General features: G+C 38.0%; 1 protein-coding gene across 2 annotated transcripts in view; it reads left to right on the top strand.

Moving 5' to 3' along the window:
* Positions 1–23,049: 23,049 nt before the first annotated feature.
* LOC126325294 (uncharacterized) overlaps positions 23,050–25,857 on the top strand; it is a 354,815-nt gene continuing 352,007 nt past the window's right edge. The window contains exon 1 of one of the 2 annotated variants that reach the window (XM_049995161.1): positions 23,050–23,280. In XM_049995161.1, the coding sequence (XP_049851118.1) occupies positions 23,196–23,280 (85 nt within the window). In that variant the 5' untranslated portion in view covers positions 23,050–23,195. The remainder of the gene's footprint in view (positions 23,281–25,857) is intronic. The other variant, XM_049995164.1, reaches the window with a different exon arrangement.

Consider the following 25,857-nt stretch of genomic DNA (forward strand, 5'->3'; position numbering starts at 1 on the left):
GAAAGCCCATACTCATGATGTTTCGTTGAATGGTTCGCTCGCTGACACTTGTTAATGGCCCAGTATTGAAATCTGCAGCATTTTGAGGAAGGATTGCACTTTCTTCACGTTTAACGATTCTCTTCAGTAGTTGTTGGTTCCATTCTTGCAGGATCTTTCTCTGGCTGCAGCAATGTCTGAGATTTGATGTTTTATCGGATTTCTGATATTCACGGTACACTCGTGGTCATACAGGAAAGTTCCCACTTTGTCGCTACCTCAGGGATGCTGTGTCCCATCACCTGTGCGCTGACTATAATACCACTTTCAGACACTCTTAAATCTTGGTAACCTGCCAGTGTAGCAGCAGTAACCATCTAACAACTGCGCCAGATATTTGTTGTCTTATATAGGCATTGCCACTGCATTCTGCCTGTTTACATGTATTTGAATATGCATGTCTATACTAGTTTCTTTGGCACTTTGGTATCTTTAACTGGGGACAATATTTAAACTTTTCTTTATTTCCTAATGCTACACAGGATATTTTTTCACATATAATGTGTGTTCACAGTATAAAAAAGGAAATCACATCCTCTCATACAGACCATTTATTGAATTTGGCAGTCCAAGGATATTAATATCTATATTACTAAATGGTTGAAACAGTCAGTGGGTCCCAGTTGCAGATTGCATATCAAATGGCCTCCAGAGGCAACAATATAATTTGTGACAGTATTTAAAAATTTAAAATTCTGTCATAATGTGCTCATTGAAATGCACAACCTTAAATTAAAGGTTTAACACAATAAGTTGGAAAAAATATGTATGATTTGAGGCAGAGTAATTCACAACATGCAAATTATGCAGATTATTTTCATCCTATATTTAAGAATGAGAGCTCTTGGCAATGTCCAATAAACTGTATAAGTAATTTCAAAACTTTTTCTCAGTGACCCCTCCACTAAACAAGGACTAGAATAAAGTTTTATCACTTCATACATTTTCGTTCATTATGCAGTAAAACTTTTGCAATAGCATGACATTTTAACAGCATCCTCATATACCAAAGAACACCCACAAATTTATATCACTGGATGACATAGTTTAGGAGATGTGACATAAACATTTAGATGCATGAAAAACTACCTTTTCTTAAGACAGAGATCAGATTACCCAGAATATACTCGTGTTTGATAATTGATAGTGTTAGCTGTTTTAAACGTAACAACGGGATTCTTTAAAGAATTGGTTGAAGGCATTGCTGATTTGGTAACAATAGGTTTCGCTCTTTTGCATGAAGCACTACCATTAAATTCTGTGCTGTAATACACGTGTATATCCAGCAAAACTGCCACTCCTGAAGAAATTGCAAAATATATTACATACAGGATTCAATATTTAAGAACAGTAAAATGATCTTCAACACCGGAGATCACAATTTTTTTATGCTAACTGGTATTATTACAGTTTCTGTTGTCAAAGATTAATCTTGAGATATACTGATTTGAAACTGCGTTTAAGAGGAAAGTGATGAAATGAGCAGATCTGCAGTAACAATTTAGGCATTATTAGTTTCCCGGTGTTTGGAGCCGGTTGCTGCCTGCAACTGTGTAAACTTAGGGTGGATTTAAATGTGATTTACTCAATTATATTGTAGAAAAATGGGTGTGTCATGATTTTACAAAGTATACAGTTGGCATTATATTTTGAAATGTTGAAATTTTAAATTACTGCGCTTTACCACTGAAGAGAAACAAATGGGTTGTTTAGATTTTATTACATTGTAGATCACCTATTAAGTCACATAATATAGCAGTTGTTCTCGACAAGTGTGCCGTGGCGTGATACCGTGCTGTAAGATTAGCTAGGTGTGTTTTGATACTTGTGAAGGTTTATAATATTGCTAATAAAAGGAATTGATGTAATTTCACCATTTATTTATTTTTTTTAAAAGTAACAACGGAATATATAGTAATGTTCCAGAACTTAAACTTATTTACATGTTATTTATTATTTTATATCAGGAACCACAAAAATGTGCTTCCCAAGCAGTCAGCAAGTGTAGACCTGCGAGCACTGTACCCATTCTGTTGTTAAAAGGAGTAGGTCGGAGAACCGTGAAAGAGAAAGTCGATCTTGAGGGAAATGCTTGGAGAAGTCTAAGACTGTTTGTTTTCGATGTTGCATTACAGATCAGTTACCTCAAACTGCAGATAAGTGCAAATAGGGTTCTGGAAGCTTTTTATTTTACCATTCCATTGCACAATGAATCCTAAATTTTCCCAACATGACTAGTGATGTGTTTTTACAAATGTAAACATGACAAATTTACATTTTCTTTACCTTCTTCAGTGTTGCAAAAATGTCACCTGTACAAGAGATATTTACACTAAAGAATATGCAACAAACTCTTCACACAGATTTTGCAAGCTGGCTCTGAACATCAGCTGCAATAACATGCGTGAGATCCGATTGCCATGTTTGATAACAGCACCATGTGAAATTGACATATCTGAAACGGACAAATTTTCAGATGCAGCTACTAAGAATTCTTTTATTAAATCTCTGTGAAAGGATTCAAGAAATTCGTTAAGTAGTGTGATTTTATACCTCGTATTCGCTTGATTTGTCTTCATCCTCTTCAGAGAGCTTCCTTTTACAATTTAAAACATCTTGTATATGTTCAAGTCCATTTTTGGTTACTGTATTCATTGATGTGATAAGCCATGTAATGCCTTCTTAAGTTGAAAATCTTGAAAGCATTCAGTATCTGGTGATGCACCAAACTTATTCTGAAGCAGTCTTTTTGCGTAAAACAAGATACCTCTGAGGGCAGATTGAAGGACAAAGACATTGTCAGTGTTATGCAATGCTTACTCGCCACTGCTGCTATTAGACTACACCGCTGTCAAAACTGACCTTCCCCTACTTTAGGGCTGGTGTTTCACCATGTTGTTGTGACCACATCTGGCACTGTTCCTCTGACTCCCCATTCTGCCACAGATGCTCTGCTGACAAGCAAGAGTGTGAGCAGACACAAGTGCTCACACTCAAAATCAATGAGCTGTTTAAGCCCTGGTTTATGGCTTGCAACTTAGAATTTTCAGTGAGAAACTTGAGCCTGTTGCTTCTTACTCAGAAGTTCACTTCATGGTGGAATTTAAGACAAGCACACATGCATTCCTGTTCAGCTGAGAGAAGTCTCTCACATCTCTTGTTTTTCATGTCAGCTGGTACCAACTCAAGTAGGTGGTCGAAAAATGCAAAGTGTAATAACTGCTTCCACAGTTATTACTGGGTACTCTTCTTTTCTAACATCAAAAACTTGGTAAGTTCCACCATATTTCAGTTGAAATGTTCAGTGTGTGTGAACTTTTCATTCAACTTCCTCCAGAGAAAGGATGGTGGTGGATTCTGGAGATATGGCAACTGGATGGTGCATTAGTTTTCTTTCATAACTGCTTGACCACAGGACATTTTCTTCTTTTCCACACACTCTCATTCAGGTAATTTAGATGGTGAAAAATGTCGGCCAAATAGGCTATTTTTGCACACCACACCTCATCATTTAACGGTGCTTCAAAGTCAGGCTTTTCAATGCTAAACATATTTAATAGCTCTCTTCTCAATTCAAAAAATATTTCCAGGACACTAGCTTTTGACACCCAGCAAATCAGTATGCACAATTAAAGTGTCACATTGAGGTCCTGCTTCGTGGTACAATTGAGGAGTCTTGTAAAGAGCTCTACACTTAACAAAATCTATCATGTTACTGACTGAATCTAAAACAAATTTAAGAAACTTTTTAGTTCTTTTGGAATAATATTCAACACCAGAGCCTCACAGTGTATGAAGCGATCGTTGAACCTACAATCAGGAAATCTTATTTCAGTCTTGGAACAAATCCTTTGAATTTTCAAGTTGTTGCTGACACACCATCTGAGCAGACAGAAAGACAACTTTTCCAGGACTTGTACCAAGGTGCTGGAAACAGTATTATACACATCTGAATCATTTGACATTGAGGGCAGTTTAGTACATGAAAAGAGCTGTCCAATAACCTAATCCTCATCAACAAATCTTATGTAACTCAGTAAATGACATTCCTTACTTATATTTGTTGACTCATCAATCTGCAGTGAAAATACTTGACCATCGCTTAGCTTTTTTGGACATTGCGCAGGATATCTGAAGACGTATTCAATTCATTGGGTGGTAGTATTGTCTGACAATGGAACCAAAGATATTCCCTTCACGACACCTTCATCTCATATCGATTTCACAACTTCCTTACATGCATTAAAAATTATGGCCTCTTTTTGTAAAGATTGGAGCTTCTCCACCCACACTAGCATGGTGACTTCCATATAAAGTTGTACTCTCACCTCTGCAAGCGTTAGTTATTCGAATCTAGTAGTCACAGGATGTGGGACTGTGATATGTCCGTACGTCCGGGTACGATTACTTACAAATATGGGCCTATCGGGAGACAGAAGCAGACAGACACATACGAAAAAATACTGGGTTATGGATAGGAGGAAAAGAGTGCCATGGCAAGCACCATGGGAAAAAAATCCTGTGATTATCTGGACTGCCATAGGTCATGCGAGGATAGGTTAACGTTAGTAATGGGTATTATGCAGCTCAATACCATTGTCATAGCTTTCTGTTCATCATAAAGAGGTCCATTCAAACCTATGTGGCAGTGCTATGAGCTGCTGTAAAGCCACTCTGCTGTGCTTTGTCAGTGGTGACTTGTCATAGCAGCAGGACCAGGTTAGCTGCAGTTTTCTCCCATTTTCGTCAAGGGCCACGGCCATCCCCTCACCATCCAGGGCATTGCTGGTCGGGGAGTTCTGGCACAGTCTCGTCGTCAGCTGAGACATCCGGCTCTCTGTCCGTTACATCTGACTGCAGTGCATCTTGTGGGAGGTGCCGTCGAGCACCATTGGCAATTGCATGATATCTTGGCATTTTCCTGCAGATGCATTCCATCTCAGTGTCCTGCCTCCACTGGATATTGGCCACAGTGTCAGCTACCCATCTTGGAGCATCTGTGGCAGCTGGCATCCACTTCATCAGCTTGAGTGGGCAGGCAGTGGAGACGAAGATCAGTGTTTCCTGCTTGTTGGTGCCCTCCCCTTCCTTCTGTTCAACAGTTGTGGCAGGGACAGGCTCCTCTTCATCTGTGGCAGCTCTGAGGTTGTGCGGAAGAGTCGCACATATCCTTTGCAGTTGTTGGCAGGTCTCCAACTTCTCGGCAGCTTGGAATGTAGCTGTCTCTGCCACCATGGTGGCTGTGAAGGCAACAGTCATTCCTCAACCAATGTGTCTTCTCGGGCACAGGCAGCATTTCCACTTTTCTGCCAGCAGCTGGTCTCCCCAACCATTGGTGGGAAATTCCGGCTGTCTGCAGGCAGTGGGAATTGCCATCGGATCCTCCATCTGCTGCTACACCCTGTTTGTGCTTTGCAACATGTCATTATTACTGGCACCTGACACTTTGAGGCTTATTGTCCAGTCCTAGTGACAGAGCTCCCATCTTCAAATTCAAGCCCAGTAGCTTTTGCAGTTCCAAGATGTCACTGTTGTTGGTAGCTGTTCGCATGGTGCCGATGAACAATAGCAGCCCCTTTTTTTTTTTTGTTCATGTGGCTCATGCAGCTTGATTGCTACATCCCAGAAGCTGCTACATAACAGTTCTTCCCTGACTGCCTTTTTGTCACAAATCCAAGGCAAACTCTCGAGGAGAGCCTTGGTTGCCTTATCTTACTGCTTTGATGTCATCATTATTATCTTCATGAGCACCTCTGTGATGTGAGCATCAATACTGCTCTTGAATGTCCTGTAGTCAGCCAGACTTGCTGCCTGCAGCTCAAGTGTGGCATTATAGACTACAGACTTGATGCTGACTTCGTGCTTGTAGCAGCTGGCTATCTCATCATAGAACACAGTCCAATTCTGTATTTCTGCATTGGATACCTGCAGAAGGAACAGGCGCACAGTCATGTTCAGTTTTCTGCTGATTGACAAACTCACTGAGCTGCATGACTGAAAGCCCCTTCACAGCTTTGGCTTCTTTCCAACTGTCTCGTCTGCCTATGTTGTGATGCGAAAACACAACAAATGTTGCTCACATCAAAAGAACGACTTATCACAATTTGCTTTTTCAGTCCAACCACCAAAGAGTGCAACAGTACAAGGTCACATTCTTCCAACCCCCTTCTATTTCGGCTACTTTATAACTGGCACCTGTATTTTTTTTAAATAGTTGCTCTCTGTATGATAGCTTCGGCTTGCTTTTCTGCCAATGAAATCAAACACCTAAAATAGTTCTTACCTTTCCCAGACAAGTGACCATGTTTGCTAATACTAGGGACCATGGATTCATTGGTTAATTTTTCTCTGCACTTTGATAATGGACAGCTTTCATGTCCACTGAACATAAATCCAAAGCATAAATAATTCTCTTGGTACTTACAAAATCTTAGAGTAGCTTGCACTGCTTTAATGGGACTCACATGTTGAATCATTTCATTCTCTTTTGTCATCTGTTACTGTCAGTGAGTCATCTACAACTTTTTTCTTTGTAATCAAAAACCCATCCATTCTGAAAAATTAACCAATAACCAGATAATGCATACAAGTGTGCAACTAAAAATCAACCTTAAAATATCACCCAACAATGACTGCATTAGGACTTCTCGTCTACAACAGACTGACCGATGGAAGGATGGAAGACAATCCACTCATGTGCTTGACAGAAGCTCTTGTATCTAGACAGAAGCTCTTCTATTGGTGCTGACTCATACATTAGCACCCTCTCAATGTTGACAACTCATGTGTCAGTGTACCACGACAACTTGCTACACTGTATAGTGTGCTGTGAACGGAAAAAGTTGAGAACCATGGTTCTGACATGAGCAAGTACAAGTGAGAACACAGTTTGAATATCTACTAGAACACAGTATAGTAACATCTGAATGCAACTATAAATTTCAGAGTGCCTTTACATGAACCTAGTAGTAATGGGATGACGTATGTCCAAAAAGAAGCACCAAATTCCCTGACATATGCCACCCCACCTTGTTATTTACAAGACTCCTTTAATGGCATGCCAAAATTTTGTAGCTCCTCACAGATGTTAATAAGCATGTCCTTCTAAGCAGTTCACATTGTGTCGAAGACAGATTAGGAACCTCTTTAGTACCCTGTATTGTGACTGTTGCCCATTTATGTTTGAGGGTGTAACTTTATGTTTGAAGATGCACTGTCCACTTCTGCTGTTTTAGATTATTATTATATCTAGGATTAAACAATTACTTTTAGCCCTTCATAGGTAAAGCATTCAATTTAAAACATTTCAGAATATAACTCCTTTTAAAGCGAAAGCATTCCAGTACTTTTAATGTATCAAAATGTACAGTTTTAATAATCATGATATGCCCATGTTTCCCATGAAGTTAGTGGGCACATCACTTTTAAAATCACACGTCTCACTCATACTCATTTGATGTTGCTTTACGACAGCACAATTTAAGGTATACTCTCCCATTTTTTTCTTTTTTTGTACATATGTAAACTTAAAAGTTTCATTTCTAGTTATGTAAATTTTTTAAAAATCTATTGTATTGATCATTTACAATGTCAATTTCAGAACTACTAGAAAATGGCTTGAATATAAAAGTCAAAACTGATTGTAGAGTAAAATAGAGCACATATTAGCAACTGGAGTGGCTACTCACTAATTTAGACACTGGAGTGGGAAAGCATATCAGCCTCGAAGGAAACATTTTACAGAAGCAGCAAAATATGTTGTGAGGATGTTAAAATAGATATTGCATAATTCACATTGAAACTCAAATAATATGTACTTTCTAATTTTCAGTGCACAGTCCTCTGTGGAAAGTGATATTTTTCTTCCAAAAACTCAGGCATAACCCCAATAAATCATTCGGTTTTGGATCACTAATCAATGTTCTGGTGCAAAGAGGTGGAAGACGTTCTGTTCCATGTCAATGGTTATGTCCTTTCTTTGTAATCTTGATCTCAAGTGTTTCTTGCCTGCTAAAGGTAAAGTACACTTTGTGAAGGGGGAAAAAAATCAAGAGTCACATGTGTTCAAGATGCTGGAAATTTCAAATCAACAGTTTTAAAACAGTTATCTGCTACAACCTGTTGTGTAACCATATTTAGCTATGCAAATATGACCTCAGTAGCTGCACCTCCATTGAATCTGGCTGAAAAATTGGTGGTGGGAACAATTTACTACAAATAATATGGTCCGCACCTGATTTGCAGTTCCCACCCTTTAATTGCACTTAGATGTTGACTGAACTACTGTTTATGACCAGATCTTTCTTTACTTATTTCCATAAATTGTGTACTGATAACTGGTTAGCCACATACTATACTCGGTTGTTGTTCTGTAATATGGTTGTTCAAGTGCAGTAACCTAACACTCATCATCATGAGCAGTGTTCTGCCAAAAGACAGGCTTTCACATGGTAGTTCTCCAGGCTGTCCGGTCTTTTGCCATCCTCTTCAGGTCTGCATAATTTCCTCTTCCCTTTATGTCGCCTATCATCTTGTATCTCCTTCTGCCTCTCAGTCTTCTCCCACAAACCAGTCCTTCCAAAGCATCTGCTGCTAGCAAGCACTCCCTTCTCAATTTATGTCCCAACCAGTTCTTTTTCCTTTCTCTTATAACCTTCAGCAGACATCTTCTCTCACCAATCCTTTCCATTAGATTAGATTAATACTTGTTCCATAGATCATAAATATGACACTTCGTAATGATGTGGAATGTGTCAGATTAATAAAAGATGTCTGTACAAGATATTACATTACACAAAATATTGCATGACACTAATGTTTAAGTTGTTTTTTTTTCCCTTAATTTATATCTAAAAATTCAGCCAATGAGTAGAAGGAGTTGTCATCTAGAAATTCTTTTAATTTGTTTTTAAATGTTGGTTGGCTATCTGTCAGGCTTTTGATGCTGTTTGGTAGGTGATCAAAGACTTTTGTGGCAGCATAATTTACCCCTTTCTGTGCCAAAGTCAGATTTAACCCTGCATAGTGAAGATCATCCTTTCTCCTGGTGTTATAGCTATGCACACTGCTATTACTTTTGATCTGGGTTGGATTAGTAACAACAAATTTCATAAGTGAATATATATACTGTGATGATCCCTAGATCCTTAAATAGATGTCTGCAGGATGACCGTGGGTGGGCTCCAGCAATTATTCTGATTATACGTTTTTGAGCAATGAATACTTTTCTACTCAACGATGAATTACCCCAGAATATGATGCCATATGAAAGCAGTGAATGAAAGTAGGCATAGTAAGCTAATTTACTGAGATTCGTATCACCAAAATTTGCAATAACCCTAATAGCATATGAAGCTGAAATCAGACGTTTCAGCAGACCATCAATGTGTTGCTTCCAGTTTAACCTCTCATCAATGGACACACCAAAAATTTTTGAAAATTCTACCTAGACTTCTGTTCAATGTCTATATTCATTACTGGAGTTGTGCCATTTACTGTACGGAACTGTATATACTGTGTTTATCAAAATTTAAAGAGTCCGTTTGCTGAGAACCATTTAATAATTTTGTGAAAAACATCATTTACAATGACATCACTTAGTTCTTGGTTTTTGGATGTTGTTACTATACTTGTATCATCAGCAAAAAGAACTAACTTTGCATCTTCATCAATGTGGAATGGTAAGTCATTAATGCATACCAAGAACAGTAAAGGACCTAAGACCGAACCCTGTGGGACCCCGTACTTGATAGCCCCCCAGTTTGAGGAATCAGCTGTTGTTTTAACATTACATGAACCACTTATTTCAACTTTTTGCATTCTTCCAGTTAAGTATGAATTAAACCATTTGTGCACTGCCCCCCTCAAACCATAATGATGTAGCTTATCTAAAAGAATTCCATGATTTACACAATCAAAGGCCTTTGAGAGATCACAAAAAATACCAATGGGTGATGTCCAGTTATTCAGAGCATTTAATATTTGATCATTTCCCACTCTTTCCTCCAACTTATTCTCTCCATTCTCCTCCACACCCACATCTCAAATGCTTCTAACCTGTTTTCATCCTCTTGTCTCAGTGTGCATGTTTCTGCCCCATATAGTGCCACACTCAAGACAAAACCTTTGCCAAGCCTTTTCCTTAGACATTTATCTAATCTGCCACATAACAGTCTCCTCTTTCTGTTGAATGCCTCCTTCGCTATGGCAATTCGAGTCTTCACCTCCTGGTGACATCTCTAGTATTCAGTTATTGTGCTACTAAGATATTTAAATGCACTTACTTGGCTAATGGTAGATTGTCCTATTTTAATATTGGACAGTCTGTGGCTTGTACTGATGATCATACTCTTTGTTTTTTGCTGTGTTTATTTGCATCCCATATTCCACGCAAGCTTCATTCAGATCTTTCAGCATGTTATTCACTCTCCGCTCACTTTCTGCCACTAATAGCATGTCATCAGCTAACCTTATACAGTCTATTCTCTTTCCACCAATACGTATTCCTCTTTTCCCATCTAAGCTTTTCACAGTAATCCATTCAAGGTATGTGTTAAACAACAGTGGGGAAAGGCAACAACCTTGTCTAACACCTCGTCCATTGTTGCTTCCTTCTGACATTTCATTTCATTTCCAATCCTTACCCTTACTTTCTGGAGTAAATATAGATGCTGTATCAGTCATCTCTCTTTCCAATCTACTCCTTTCCTCATCAAAATATCCATCAATTTGTTCCACTGAACTCTGTCAAAGGCCTTTTCTAAATCTATAAAAACAGCAAGGATTTCTCTACCTTTTTCCACATATCTTTCCCCTATAGTTCTTAACAGGCCAATATATCCTTTGTTCCCGTTTCTCTTCTAACTCCGAACTGCTCCTCTGCAATCCCTTTATCCAGCTTGCCATCTTGCCTTCTATTCAACACTCTCAGCAACACTATAGCTGCATTAGAAATTAGAGTGATGGTCCTATGCTCTTCACATTATTTAGTGTTTCTCTTTTTCTCTATTGGTATCATAACTGTTGCAAGGAAGTCCTCAAGCCATTCCCTTTGTCATATATCTCATTACAATGGTATACTATTTCTTTTCTTGCCTTACTTTCCAGACTTTTCAACAGTTCTGCTGGCACATCATCAATTCCACATGCCTTCCTATTCTTCATCTCCTTCAGCACCTTTCCTACTTCTGCTTCCAAGATTGTGAATCCTTTTCCATCTTCTGGCACATACTGCTCCTCTTCAACCTTAATTTTGCTTTGTATTTCATCCCTCTTATACAGACATTCTGTATATTCTTGCCGCCTGTTCAATACCTCCTGCGGTTCTTCTGCTAGAGTACCATCCGCTCTTTCTATTCCCATGTTATTCCTCTTTCTTTCTCACTACTCAGCCTATACATCATTTCACACTTTCGCTCTTCCTCCATTTTATCTACTTTGTCACATTTCTGTTTCATCCATTTTTCGCTTGCTTCTTCAGTTTCTCTCCTTAATTCATTATTCAGTTTCCTGTACCTCTTTTTGCCTTCTTCAGTTTCTACATTTTTCCATTTTCTTTGGTCTTCCATCTTTTCTGTTATCCATTCTTTCCTGGTACTTTGGGATACTCTAACTCCTAGTACTTCTTTGGCAGAGTCCATGAGTCCTTCCCTCATTTTTATCCATTTATCATTAACACTTTTATCAACACTACCTCTTTCCCATAAATCTGTTTTCCAAATCTGAATTTATATCCGATCTTGGAAAAAGCTTTGGCATTCTTCAAACAGTTCCCAAACCTTTTTTGTATCAGGATATAGTCCAACTGATATCTTACCCTATTCAAATTTGGTATCCATGTGTAGCGTCTCCTTTTGTGGTGTTCAAATAGCGTATTACCCACGGCTAATGAATTTTGTTTACACAAACTAATTAGTCGTTGACGTCTCTCATTTCTTATTCCTAATCTAAATTTTCCAACTGTATCTTCATCTCCTCCTTCACACACCACTGCATTCCAGTCGCCCACGAAGATAATGCAAGCATATCTATTTTCTTTCTCGATGAGTTCTTGTATTTTCTCATAATATTCTTCCACTCCTCATCTTTACATTATACATTGGCATGTATACCTGTATTAACACCAAATCTTTTGAACTACCCTTCAGATGTATTATCATCAGTCTTCTATCAATATATTGTACCTTCATTACATTTTTTTTCAGCTTTTCCCCTATCAATATTCCTACTCTGTTATCACCACTCATGATTTCCCTTGAGTAAAAGAGTTTATAATCTCCACTTTCTATCTCCCCATCTCATTTCACATAAACCAAGGGCATCTAATCTGTTCCTTTTCATCTCCTGTTTTGCATTCTCTAGCTTTCCTGTTTGCAGTAGTGTCCTTACATTCCATGTTCCAATCATTGTTCCTTTATTGTCCCTTTCTTCCTGTCAAATATGTCTACTCTCAATGTGTTCCCCTCCCAGAGATCCAAATGAGAGGAAGTTTTAACTCCAGGATCTTTCACATGGAGAGACATACCATGTGGCAAGCAGACAATCATATTAAAACGACCATGATGTGCACAGTAATTCACACTTTCATCGCCTAATGCTACTGTCATGTTTAGCAGTTGACATTATTGAAAAATTAATGCAGTTCATGAAATTAATTACACGTTCACAATCATTCATTATAGAACAGTCACTGAATAAACTTTCAGCCACAAAAGTTAATTAAAAGGGATACATTATCCGACTTGTAAACAGTACTAAATCATCTGCAATACATTATCCCATATTTTCGGACATAGGTGTTGCTTCGTTAAAACTCACTGCAAACTCACTTTCAACAGTTTCTAACCCTGTTAGCTTTATAACTTAGCAATAATTAGAATTACACTTGGCTTCTAACCGGCGTTCTACAGATTGGAGCATGGAATGTCAGATCCCTTGATCGGGCAGGTAGGTTAGAAAATTTAAAAACAGAAGTGTGATGGGTTAAAGTTAGATATAGTGGGAATTAGTGAAGTTCGATGGCAGGAGGAACAAGAATTTTGGTCAGGTGAATACAGGGTTATAAACACAAAATCAAATAGGGGTAATGCAGGAGTAGGTTTAATAATGAATAAAAAAATAGGAGTGCGGGTAAGCTACAACAAATAGCATAGTGAACGCATTATTGTGGCCAAGATAGACACGAAGCCCACGCCTACAACAGTAGTACAAATTTGTATGCCAACTAGCTCTGCAGATGATGAAGAAATTGATGAAATAAAAGAAATTATTCAGATAGTGAAGGGAGACGAAAATTTTATAGTAATGGGTGACTGGAATTCGATAGTAGGAAAAGGGAGAGAAGCAAACGTAGTAGGTGAATATGGATTGGGGGTAAGAAATGAAATAGGAAGCCACCTGGTAGAATTTTGCACAGAGCATAACTTAATCATAGCTAACACTTGGTTCAAGAATCATGAAAGAAGGTGTTATACATGGAAGAAGTCTGGAGATACTAGAAGGTATCAGATAAATTATATAATGGTGAGACAGAGATTTAGGAACCAGGTTTTTAAATTGTAAGAGATTTCCAGGGGCAGATGTGGACTCTGACCACAATCTATTGGTTGTGAACTGTAGATTAAAACTGAAGAAACTGTAAACAGGTGGGAATTTAAGGCGATGGGACCTGGATAAACTGACTAAACCGGAGGTTGTACAGAGTTTCAGGGAGAGCATAAGGGAACAATTTGCACGAATGGGGGAAAGAAATACAGTAGAAGAAGAATGGGTAGCTTTGAGGGTTGAAGAAGTGAAGGCAGCAGAGGATCAAGGAGGTAAAAAGATGAGGGCTAGTAGTAATCCTTGGGTAACAAAGGAAATACTGAATTTAACTGATGAAAGGAGAAAATATAAAAATGCAGTAAATGAAGCAGGCAAAAAGGAATACAAATGTCTCTAAAACAAGTTCGACAAAAAGTGCAAAATGGCTAAGCAGGGATGGCTAGAGGACAAATGTAAGGATGTAGAGGCTTGTCTCACTGGGGGTAAGATAGATACTGCCTACAGGAAAATTAAAGAGACCTTTGGAGAACAGAGAACCACTTGTATGAATATTAAGAGCGCAGATGGAAACCCAGTTCTAAGCAAAGAAGGGAAAGCAGAAAGGTGGAAGAAGTATGTAGAGGGTCTATACAAGGGAGATGTACTGGAGGACAATATTATGGAAATGGAAGAGGATGTAGATGACCGTGAAATGGGAGATACGATACTGCGTGAAGAGTTTGACAGAGCATTGAAACACCTGAGTCGAAACAAGGCCCCGGCAGTAGACAACATTCCATTAGAATTACTGATAGCCTTGGCAGAGCCAGTCATCACAAATCTCTTCCATCTGGTAAGCAAGATGTATGAGACAGGCGAAATCCCCTCAGACTTCAAGAAGAATATAATAATTCCAATCCCAAAGAAAGCACAAACAGGAACTCTTTACAGATGAATGGAAAAGCTGGTAGAAGCCGACCTCGAGGAAGACCAGGTTGGATTCCATAGAAATATTGAAATGTGAGGCAATACTGACCCTACAACTTATCTTAGAAGCTAGATTAAGGAAAGACAAACCTACATTTCTAGCATTTGTAGACTTAGAGAAAGCTTTTGACAATGTTGCCTGGAATACTCTCTTTCAAATTCCGAAGGTGGCAGGGATAAAATACAGGGAGCGAGAAAACAGATGGCAGTTATAAGAGTCAAGGTACATGTAAGGGAAACAGTGGTTGGGAAGGGTGTGAGACAGGGTTGTAGCCTCTCCCCGATGTTATTCAATCTGTACATTGAGCAAGCAGTAAAGGAAACAAAACAAAAATTAAGAGGAGGAATTTAAATCCATGGAGAAGAAATAAAAACTTTGAGGTTCGCCGATGACATTGTAATTCTGTCAGAGACAGCAAAGGACTTGGAAGAGCAGTTGAACAGAATGGACAGTGTCTTGAAAGGAGGATTTAACATGATCATCAACAAAAGCAAAACAAGAATAATGGAATGTAGTCGAATTAAATCGCGTGATGCTGCCAGAATTAGATTAGGAAATGAGACACTTAAAGTAACGAAGGAATTTTGATATTTGGGGAGCAAAATAACTGATGATGGTCGAAGTAGAGAGGATATAAAATGTAGACTGGCAATGGCAAGGAAAGTGTTTCCGAAGAAGAGCAATTTGTTAATATCGCATATAGATTTAAGTGTCAGGAAGTCATTTCTGAAAGTGTTTGTATGGAGTGTAGCCATGTATGGAAATGAAACATGGACGATAAATAGTTTGGACAAGAAGAGAATAGACGCTTTCGAAATGTGGTGCTACAGAAGAATGCTGAAGATTAGATGGGTAGATCACATAACTAATGAGGAGGTATTGAATAGAATTGGGGAGAAGAGGATTTTGTGGCGCAACTTCAGTAGAAGAAGGGATCGGTTGGTAGGACATGTTCTGAGGCATAAAGGGATCAACAATTTAGTATTGGAGGGCAGTGTGGAGGGTAAAAATTGCAGAGGGAGACCAAGAAATGAATACACTAAGCAGATTCAGAAGGATGTAGGTTGCAGTAGGTACTCGGAGATGAAGAAGCTTGCACAGGATAGAGTAGCATGGAGAGCTGAATCAAATCAGTCTCTGGACTGAAGACCACAACAACAACAACAACAACAACATCGTTTACTGGCTTTTTACTAATTGCAATTAGAGATTTATGTTTCTGAGCAAATAAATACGAGGAAGATTCTTCGGGATAAGGACTTTTGGATACAACGATAGTCTGTACTGAATTATGCCGGCTGGTTTACCTAAACATGACATTATTTTATAGTGACAATGTTTTACTGAAGCATGCTAATGACTCTGAAACTAAATAAGCACAAATCTTGCTAACATGTTTCCATCATTACCTGTAAAATTGCTATATTTATTTACATGACTTTGTTCCACTCTATCAAGAAGTTAGTAATCTGTGTATGTTTACAAATACCTAATTACATTGAAGTTTTATATAACTGGTATTTTGTAAGTAGTGCAGTTTTTACATAAATTAGCCAAGTTAACAAATTATAAGTTAACAAGAGGCTCTAACAGATAATAAAGGTAATCTACATAAGGCCTGATTCAATATTAGAAATCTTTAGGTACTGTGACGTGCCTTATAGATGAGAAAATTTGGAGAAAATTATTTTTTTCTGGGAGGGGGGGAGAAAAACGTGATAGACGGAAGGAATCCACCTACTTTGTTACAAGCCCTCCCCCCCCCCCCCCCCTCAGACACACACACACACACACACACACACACACACACACACACACACACACACACACACACACACACACACACACACCTTGAATTTTGCCCAATGTGAACAATGTGATACAAGGATTGTAGCTGTACATTTGTCTATTATAAAATATATTAGAACGGGTCAATGTACTAGTGAATATAGGTTGCTACATGGGCATATAGTACTTGTAGACATCCGAGATTCAGCGTTGTCAAATGTGTGGCTTTTGCTGCTTGTTATAAAAGTACTTCTCTTTTAGCTATATATCCCCACTCCTCTATTCATACAGTTACTTTCTACTTGGTTACCACTAGGTCACACGAATCTGAACAGGGGAGGTGATTTGAAAGGGTCTCAAATTACTGTACTTTTAGAAAATTGATGATCAAAATACATGATATAATTTTTTACGTTGAAATCTGGCCTTCAGAAGTTGACTTGTGGCATGAATAAGGAGTTTTGGTGAAATCAACAACCTGCTCTTTGTGTTCTAAATCTTAGTCATGAGACTTGTTCCTCAGAGTGTTTCGTAAAGGATAGGGCACCATATGTCTTTTGCCATACACCATGACCATCTCATTTTCACTGGCACAAGATAAATCATTAGCTCAAAAGAAAATGTTATTAATTTTCCAACCTTCGTTTCCAAAACTCACTGTGCAGCTTATACCTGTTGCATGTTGTCCTTTTTTATCTTGACACTTGCAAATGATCAAACAAAAGCTAACGCAAACAATAAATCTTTCTTCAGGAGTGTAGCCACTAAAGAGGTGGCTCCCCTACATGAAAAGTGTGCTTGCTGGTTTGAAAGGAATCATTTTTATTTAAGTGGTTTTCACTTACTCAGATGACTAAATCACTCTGACCAGAAGAAATTGGCCAAAGAGAACTTGCAGACATCTCTGAGCTAATATCCTCAGAATTCTCACTAATACCATATTTAGATAGCTGCAGAACCTAAATCTCACTTCAACGTGCCAATGACGTTGGTCTTTACTGTACTTCGGCTAAAATAACTTAATGATTCACATTTCAGTAACCAAGTGGTAGGGACCAACCAATTTTAGCTCTTTCTTGACCACTGCTTGCTCACTGTGTTGCCTGTTTTATAGGGACAGGCAGAGTCTTTTCAGCAATGTTTGCATGTCAGCAACGCTGTACCCTGTGACTGGAATCTAACAGTCACAGGGTTATTATATTTTAGCTGTGTGTTATTTGCCAAAAAACAGATTTTTGTATGACATACTTGCTCCCATACCAAGAGTTGTTTACTATTTGAAGTGCCAATAATTTTTAGCCATCCAGATTGGCAATGTATCCCAGTTAACTGTACCCTCCATTCTCTCTGCGCATTCCTTTCGAATGGTTTTGAATGTGACACTCACTACATTGTTATCTGGTACATACTATTGCCTTACTTTTTTGGGGTTGTCGACTTTGATTTTATTTTTAGGTATTTAAAGTGGTTGGCATCTGATCTGTTTGTTATTATTATTGTTGTTGTTGTTGTTGCTGTTAGTCAGCCATCCCATTATTTACAGTTTTAACACTATTATTCATGTAATTCCATTTTATATAGATTTTTACATTTGAAAGTGCCTTTAGAGATGCACACAGTTACGCTTGCATTTACCCTATACTTAAATCTCTTGAAAAGCAATTTTTCATGCACACTGGATTCACTTGTCAGATACAAATTCTTATTGTTGCTAGAAATCTAGCTTTTAGACGCAGTAATGGGGAAATATACAAACCTTTAATTTTGATAACAATGAGAGGAGCACCAAAAGTCTGGGAGATTCTAATACATTTCAAGGCCACTGGTCAACCAGATTTTGTAAGGAACCATCCACAAAGGTGTTTCATTTTAGCTTTATAACAATAGTTTTGTTCCTCTAAAAAAGAGCAACTGAGATGATTTATTAATTAGTCCTCCCAACCACATAGTTTGGTTGTTATTCTCTCAAACTGTTCATTACCATTTGTCAGTAGTGAGAGAGTGTACTAGTATTTGGACAAACATTTGACCATCCAGATTTAGGTTTTCTAAGATTTCCCTGGATCTTTTATGGCAAGTGTCAGGATGGCTCTTTTGAAAGAACACAGCCAATTTCCATTCCCAGTTTGAGCTTGTGTTCATTTTCTAACGATTTCATCATGACATCATCAATGAGACATTAATTCCTAATATTCCTTCCTTCCTTTACCATCATACATAACATTAGCTTCACAACAATGAAAGAGAACACTGGAACTGCCTCAACTTCTCGAAGTAGTAGGGCAGATATTGTCAGTCTTTGGAGGGTTTGCTCTCTCCCACAAGTAAGGCCCAGACAGATGACATACCTTGCTCTCCTAAACATTTACAAAGTCAGGTGTTCTTAATAAACTGTTGATATGTGAAAAGTGTTTCACATTGTACTAAACTGAATAGCTCTTCACATTCCTGATTGTCAACAGTCGTCCTCTGTGAATTTGTTTGCCTGTGATATGAGGGAATGTTGGGAGAGCTCCCTATCTGCGACAGCATTAAGACATGCTATAGCTGATCAATGGACTCATTTCACTGTGAAAAGTTGAAGTTCCTCAGTAGCCAATTAGCAGTAGGAGCAAAAGGAACAGGCAGTCATCTGAAGTCTAGAGCTAGTTACCTTGTGATTACATTGAAGCTTTCATCTGGTGCATACCCTTAGTTTATGTACAATGGTATTATAGGAGGCAGTGAGAAAACAAACAAGTCAGTCATTTGGTGAAAGACAGAAATCAGATATTGGCACTGTGTATTCTGATACACCTGACACGTCACACAGAGAAACAAGTACATTGAAGTTTATACAGTCTCACAGATTCTTGTTGCAAACATGCTTTATCTGAGAATATTATGACATTTGTAAACTTTTTTTTTTTTTTTTTTTTTTTTTTTTGTTAAAACTGAGATAGGATGATGTTTTTAAAAGAACAGAGCACACAAGGCAAGCATCGATATGCAGCTTGTGTGAGCAATATTATGCCACAGGAGAAGGCATGTCTAATCTGCACAGGCATTTAGTGTGATACCACAAATATTATTATAATGGCGAGGGGCCAAAAACTATAGAAATCTCAAAGTAGAAAAAGGAACATTTTATAGGACGTACCTAATTAATTGTGTATTGCCCTGACAAAGATGTGAAAGGAGCACATCAGAACAAAGTCTGCATACATCAGGCATAATGAGACATGCTAAAATTAATTTAATCTATGCTACTTGTAAAATATTTAGTGCCACAGCACTATTGATGTGTAAATGTTTCCAGATCTACAGTTCTATAATGAAGATTTAGCTAATAATATACTAACTTGTGGAGAATACATAAAGAGCATCATAACCTTTCTAGAACTACTGCTCTGGAATGAAAAAATACAGAGCTGTATTTGAAAAAGTTAATTTGATGCCTACATCTCAGCTGCTTATAAGGTTACAATAATACACTGTTCATTATTTTATGGGACCACAGTGACTGTGGGATTCGAGGAAGTGACACTACGGAAGCCAGCTATTTGAAACTTCCTTGCACACTATTCAGCCAGAGCAATTCACAAGCATGGATTGAAACTGTGCAAAAATGTGCTGTCTCCAGAAAGAATATTCTGTCACCATCAACAAGACAGGCAGTTTGACAAGTCTGACATTGAGGTGGGAGAGGAAGAGGAGGAATCATGTATGCCCTAGAGGGGCAGGTCTCCTAGTCTTTCCAAACACTGCCAAGGCCATTCATTGTCTAAGCAATTGTTAATTTGTGGTCTAGGCACATAATCATAGTAATACTGCTTGTGAGGAAAGATTTTGTTCAGTTTGGGGCTTGCATGCATTCATATTCTGCAAGGGTGCTAATCATCTTGTTGTTTAGTAGCCTAAAATCAATATAATCACCACCTAACAAAACAGGTAAGATCTGTCTAAAAAAATCAAGTCTGTACACTATTCTTTGTTTGTGCTTGAGTTAATGGTAGTTCTTGTACTAAAGCTGAATCAGTGTAAGAAGATCCTGGATGGCTGGCAGCACTGTTGCCAGCTTTCAAGTGTGAAGCCCAAACTGCTGCAGGGGACAACAATAGTTGTCTATAGACATGTCACAACACTGAAGTGTTGCCAGAGAGACATTTACTAAATAGCGTTACATGACTAGTTGCATGCCCCGTCTACTGCAATTGTCTGGGATAAGTTTACACCGATCAGAATATAGTTGCTTCTTTATTCGAAAGTATTACATAATTACTGCACTGAATAGTTACATTATGAAATAATTATTTTGTTCATTTAAGTTAATCATACTCAAAAATATTGTTTGTCAATTTAGATGTACAGAAGAGTTGAAACTGCATATTTCATCAGAGGTTTGTTTAGTAGCATGAAAGGATCTCCAAAATATCAACAATGTCAAATGTGGATACTACAGGAAAGACAAACAGTTACATACAAAAACTTATTCTCAAAATTCTAAGTGTGTCTGTTCCAAGATGAATCAACAAACACATATTATCTCACATACTGAGCAATACTGTAATATGGGAGACACTGCGTCATAATTTTACTTGACAATATACAGCATGTAGGGGTGCACAAAATTACAATATGTGAAATGAAATTACAGAAGATATATTTGCTCATATACGACACTATATGCTAAAGCTAAATGTACAAGACTATGTAGTTTGGCTCTATGAAGTAGATGACACTGAATATGTTCAGTGCCCAATACTAGCCCAGAAAAGGCTGCATTCAACTGAATTGCTTAAAGCAATGCCCAAGTAGCAGAGCATGAGTAAGATATCAGGAAAATTATGCTTGTTCGCTGCATACCTACTGCCAAACGATGATATTTCCTAGAAGCAAATGTAGCAGGAGCTCTTTGCGTATTGTTTTGTTCCTCTGTCTGGTCATTTTTTACTTATTTTTTCATGTGAAAACATATAAGTTTGCTTAATTGCATTAACTTTTCACATACAACTTCATTCTTCAGTTAAAACAATATATGAGTAATTGACATTCCTGGATTTTGCCCACAGAAGAAAAAAACTTTATTGTCCAGGTACAAGAATACGCAAACTGCAACATGAAACAGCCACTGATTGCTCCACTTCATTTAGGCTATAGAGAGAAACCTTTGTTTATATTTGTGTTTCATATGCTGCTGCTTGTTCATGTTAAAAATATAGTCAATGAACAAAGTAAGGTATTTTTACAGCAGCTTGAAACATTATGTTGAATTTAGAAAGCACTCATCACACGAATGCTATCAGTTCTATTGGAATCAGCACACACAAAGGATAAATTGAGCTATTCTGAACTGAAAGATCTTGCCTTGCGTAAAGCCTACTGTAGCTGCTTTGGCCTGATAGTGAGACTTGTACACTTGTAGAAGAATGTAGACCATGTCTACAAATCAAAATATGAGAAAATGATCATCTAATAACCATTAATTAATAGGCCTACAAATGACATGTCAACTAGCTAGCAAGGTATACAGGTTCCTTTATGATGCAACAACGTTAACGACCAGCTTACAAACAAAAAATTTCAGTTTAGTTGATTGTTGATGTGTTGTTCCATTGTGTGACAAAGAATCTGTTTCACATTGCAATTTGCTATATTTATGTACACAAAATACTTACATAAATTGCAGGAACTATTAAAGTAGTAGACAGAATCCCACAAGTAAATAGGAATTGATGACTACTAATATATTTGTGGAACCTCTCTACGTATGTAGAAGAGATTTACAGATAGTGAACTGTGTCGTTTTTTCATTAATATTGCCTTTATTTTTTATGTTATACGGATTTTCAAGCTAAGGCACTTGTATTGACAAAACTTACTAAATTGGTACAAAGGGCTGAAATGCTGTGTGGCCTGGCGCCACTCTATTGAGTTACTTGTGCACCTAAAATAAGAAACCGTCTAAACCAGGTTTTTCCTGACTGATGTAATCACTGTCGTTGATAAATTCATAAACATCATTTAAGTCACACAAGTTTTGTCTAGTTAACTGCCTATGCCGATGCAGTTTGTAAATTGGGGCAGTTGCAAGTTACAGCCAATACATTTTCAGCTATCAATTCCGATACAGAGGTTCTCGCAATGAATTTTCGTAGTTCTTGAATATAAAAGAATGATGATAAACAAAAAGGCAAAGTATAAACATTGCTTATTACTGAATATCGGCTATTTCGCTGTTGTCAGATATGCTGACTAACCGGATTCACCTCTGTCACTGCACGATTTAACAGCAGATTGAATAAACAATCGTAAAATGCAAACGAGGCAGCACTGTCGTAACGACTGGGGCTTTGGCAGCTTTTAATGTAATGGATGGTGAAGTTTTAGGGGAGTTTACGAAGCAGTAGAGAAAATGTGAACAATATATAATAATTCGGAAAAACACGAGAAACATATGAATATTGTCATACAGGCATTTTTCCCAAAAAAGTACATGCAAACCTCCGCCTCCCCCCAAACCATCACTGTTTATATTTCCTTTTTTAACAGCATACAACTAACTTGCGCGCCTAAACTACATAAACATAGTCATATACCCATTAGTTACTATATAAACTAATCTCTTTGCTCGCCCTTGCCAGATGGTCGATACTTCGATAGATTGTCGAGATGATAAATGCAGATCTGCCAACGTTCACGTGAAGGTTGAATGTTGGTACGCCTGTACGAGTGTCAATTACCATAGCAACGGTCCTTCAGTTGTTAAAGGTACACGATGCGGTGCGTGGAGTGCGTACCTCTCATCAGTGCGGAGCGTGTGTTTTGTGTATTTGGGTGTGAATAAGGAAAGACTTAACACTTACGATGATAATAAGAAATGGGCTTTGTCCGAAATAGTGTTTCATTAAGCCTACTGATATTGGTTGCATGCTTCGTGACACTGACGCTGGAAAATAGGACAGGTGAGTTAAGTTCGCTTTATGCAGTAGTATATGTCGAAGAACTCCCTTATATTTTATTTGAAACTATTGAATGAATTACTGGATTTCACTATTAATGTAAGCCTTTCCTAAATAAAAGACAAGGCGAAGGGCTTTTTCCCTGAAAAACAGGAATCAAATTAAAAGTCACGTTTATCCGCGTAAACAACTTGAACAATTGAAAACAAAAATTTTCTCTGGAGTTCATGCGTTTTATGAGATACCTCCATTCAGCTCAAAGTTTTTCCCGTCTCTGTTGCTGCTTCTCTGTTGAATTTGAAATACAATGGTGCTTCGGTAATTTCATAATATATATGCAAAGTACAATAAAAAGTTGAAGGTATCTAAGTTCGCCGCCAAATGTGTTTAAGGCCTAAAATTATTTCAGTTGAGTGGCGAAATATTTTCTTGCTAATCAGTGTGTAATCACCAGTTGTCTTTGAGGTACGTTGTCGGTCATACTCGTTGCTGGATGAACAAGGAAAGATCTTAGTACGTCGAAACCTGCATTAAATAAACTGGAAAACACCGAGCGAAGTTTCATCGTACGATACATAGCATAATAATATTATTCCTTCCATTACTTTTTGGGATGTTAACAGACAGCTAACTGTTGTCTTTTGTGTACTTCGCGACGTATATTGTGCACTTGGCGATGAACGTACTTATGATACTGCGAACAGCGTATATAATGTACGCTGTTTGGTAACAGTCAAAAAAGAACCAGCAAATGAAACAAGAGAAAGCACTGATAAAGAAAAGAAGCCAAATAGGTCAGCCTCAGAAAATGTGAGAACTACAGTTGTCTTATTTTGCATATTGTTTATACAGGTGACGAGTTCACTACGGTCGCATGGTGTTATCATACTGATACTTCCTTTAGGAGTAAAGGCACCGGATTCGAATTCGGAAACTTCTAAATAAATGGAGAATACGGCATAATAGGTGTAAAACAAAGTGTAGGGCTACAGATGAGGAGATGCTGAATGAAACGGTACGGCTGCCACCCATTTGATGACTACCGTAGTAGAACATTGTGTCAAGCGATCCTTCGCAGAACACGCAGAAATTCTGGTCTTATGTAAAGGCTGTTAGTGGCACCAAAATTAGTTTCCAGTTCCTATCGAATGAGACAACTAGCGTGGAGTCTGAAAACATCATCATGAGAAATCCAACTCGCGCTTTTCTTACATTGCGTACTGAAAGCCTTGGATCAAGGCAATCAGGAGATTCAGTGTGTCTTGATTTCCGAAAAGCATTTGACTCAGTACCACACCTAGGCTTATTGTCAAAAGTTCGATCATATGGGGTATCAAATGAAATTTGTGACAGGATTGAGGACTTTCTCTGGTTTGTGTGGGGGAGGGGGGGGGGCATATTTTCTTGCGAACTCTCCGACTGATTAAACAAACCTGTGACCATTCGTGCTGCCCTTCTCTGTATACGTCCAATATTCGTGTTACCGGTTCTAGTACGTTCATCGCCAAGTGCATAATACACGTCGCGAAGTACACGAAAGACAACAGTTAGCTGTCTGTTAACATCCCAAAAAGTAATGGATGGAATAATGTTATTATTATGCTATGTATCGTACGATGAAACTTTGAGTGTTTTCCACTAAAGTGTATTGGGACCCTTGATGTTCATGTTGTGTATTAATGACCTTGCAGGCAATATTAATAGTAAAATCAGGCTTTTTACAGATGATGCAGTTATCTGTAACGAAATACTATCTGAGAGAAACTGCATAAATGTTCAGTCAGATCTTGATAAGATTTCAGCGTGTTGCAGAGATTGATAATTTGCTCTAAATGTTCAGAAATGTAAAATTTCGCACTTTACAAAACGAAAAAAACATAGTATCTTATGACAGTATGAATGAGCCACTTGTGGAATTGGCCAACTCGTACAAATACGTGGGTGTAACTGTAGGGATATGAAATGGAATGATCACATAGGTTCAGTCGTGGGTAAAGCAGGTGGTATAGATCTGTTTATTGGTTAAATACTGTGAAAGTGCTATCAGTCTATAAAAGAGATTGCTTACAAATCACTCGTGCTACCGGTTCTAGAATATTGCTCAAGTGAGTGGGATCCGTATCAGATAGGACCAATGCGGAATATTGGACGTATACAGAGAAGGGCAGCACGAATGTTCACAGGTTTGTTTAATAAGTGGGAGAGTATCATAGAGATATTGAAGGAACTGAACTGGCAGACTCTTGGATACAGACGTAAACTATCTCGAGAAAGCCTATTAACAAAGTTGCAAGAACCATCTTTAAATGATTATTCTAGGGCAAGGGTTCCAAACAAAATTTTCTCGGTGACCCCGTCGCCGAGCATGATTGGTACTTTGTCATATCACAGTATCAAGTACCTAAAAAAACCAAATGAAGAATCTTTTTATACCTTTTCTATTTTTGGTACTTAGAAAAAACGTTGACATATTCATTTGAAAAAAAATATTGGTCTTAAAAGTTTTTCAATTTAGCCATCATTGTTATTAACTATTTGCCTCTATCTAATTCTAGTTTTGCGCTAGTATGTGATAGTGTC

This window comes from Schistocerca gregaria, chromosome 2 (genome assembly GCF_023897955.1).
Source record: "Schistocerca gregaria isolate iqSchGreg1 chromosome 2, iqSchGreg1.2, whole genome shotgun sequence".
Classification (NCBI taxonomy): domain Eukaryota; kingdom Metazoa; phylum Arthropoda; class Insecta; order Orthoptera; family Acrididae; genus Schistocerca; species Schistocerca gregaria.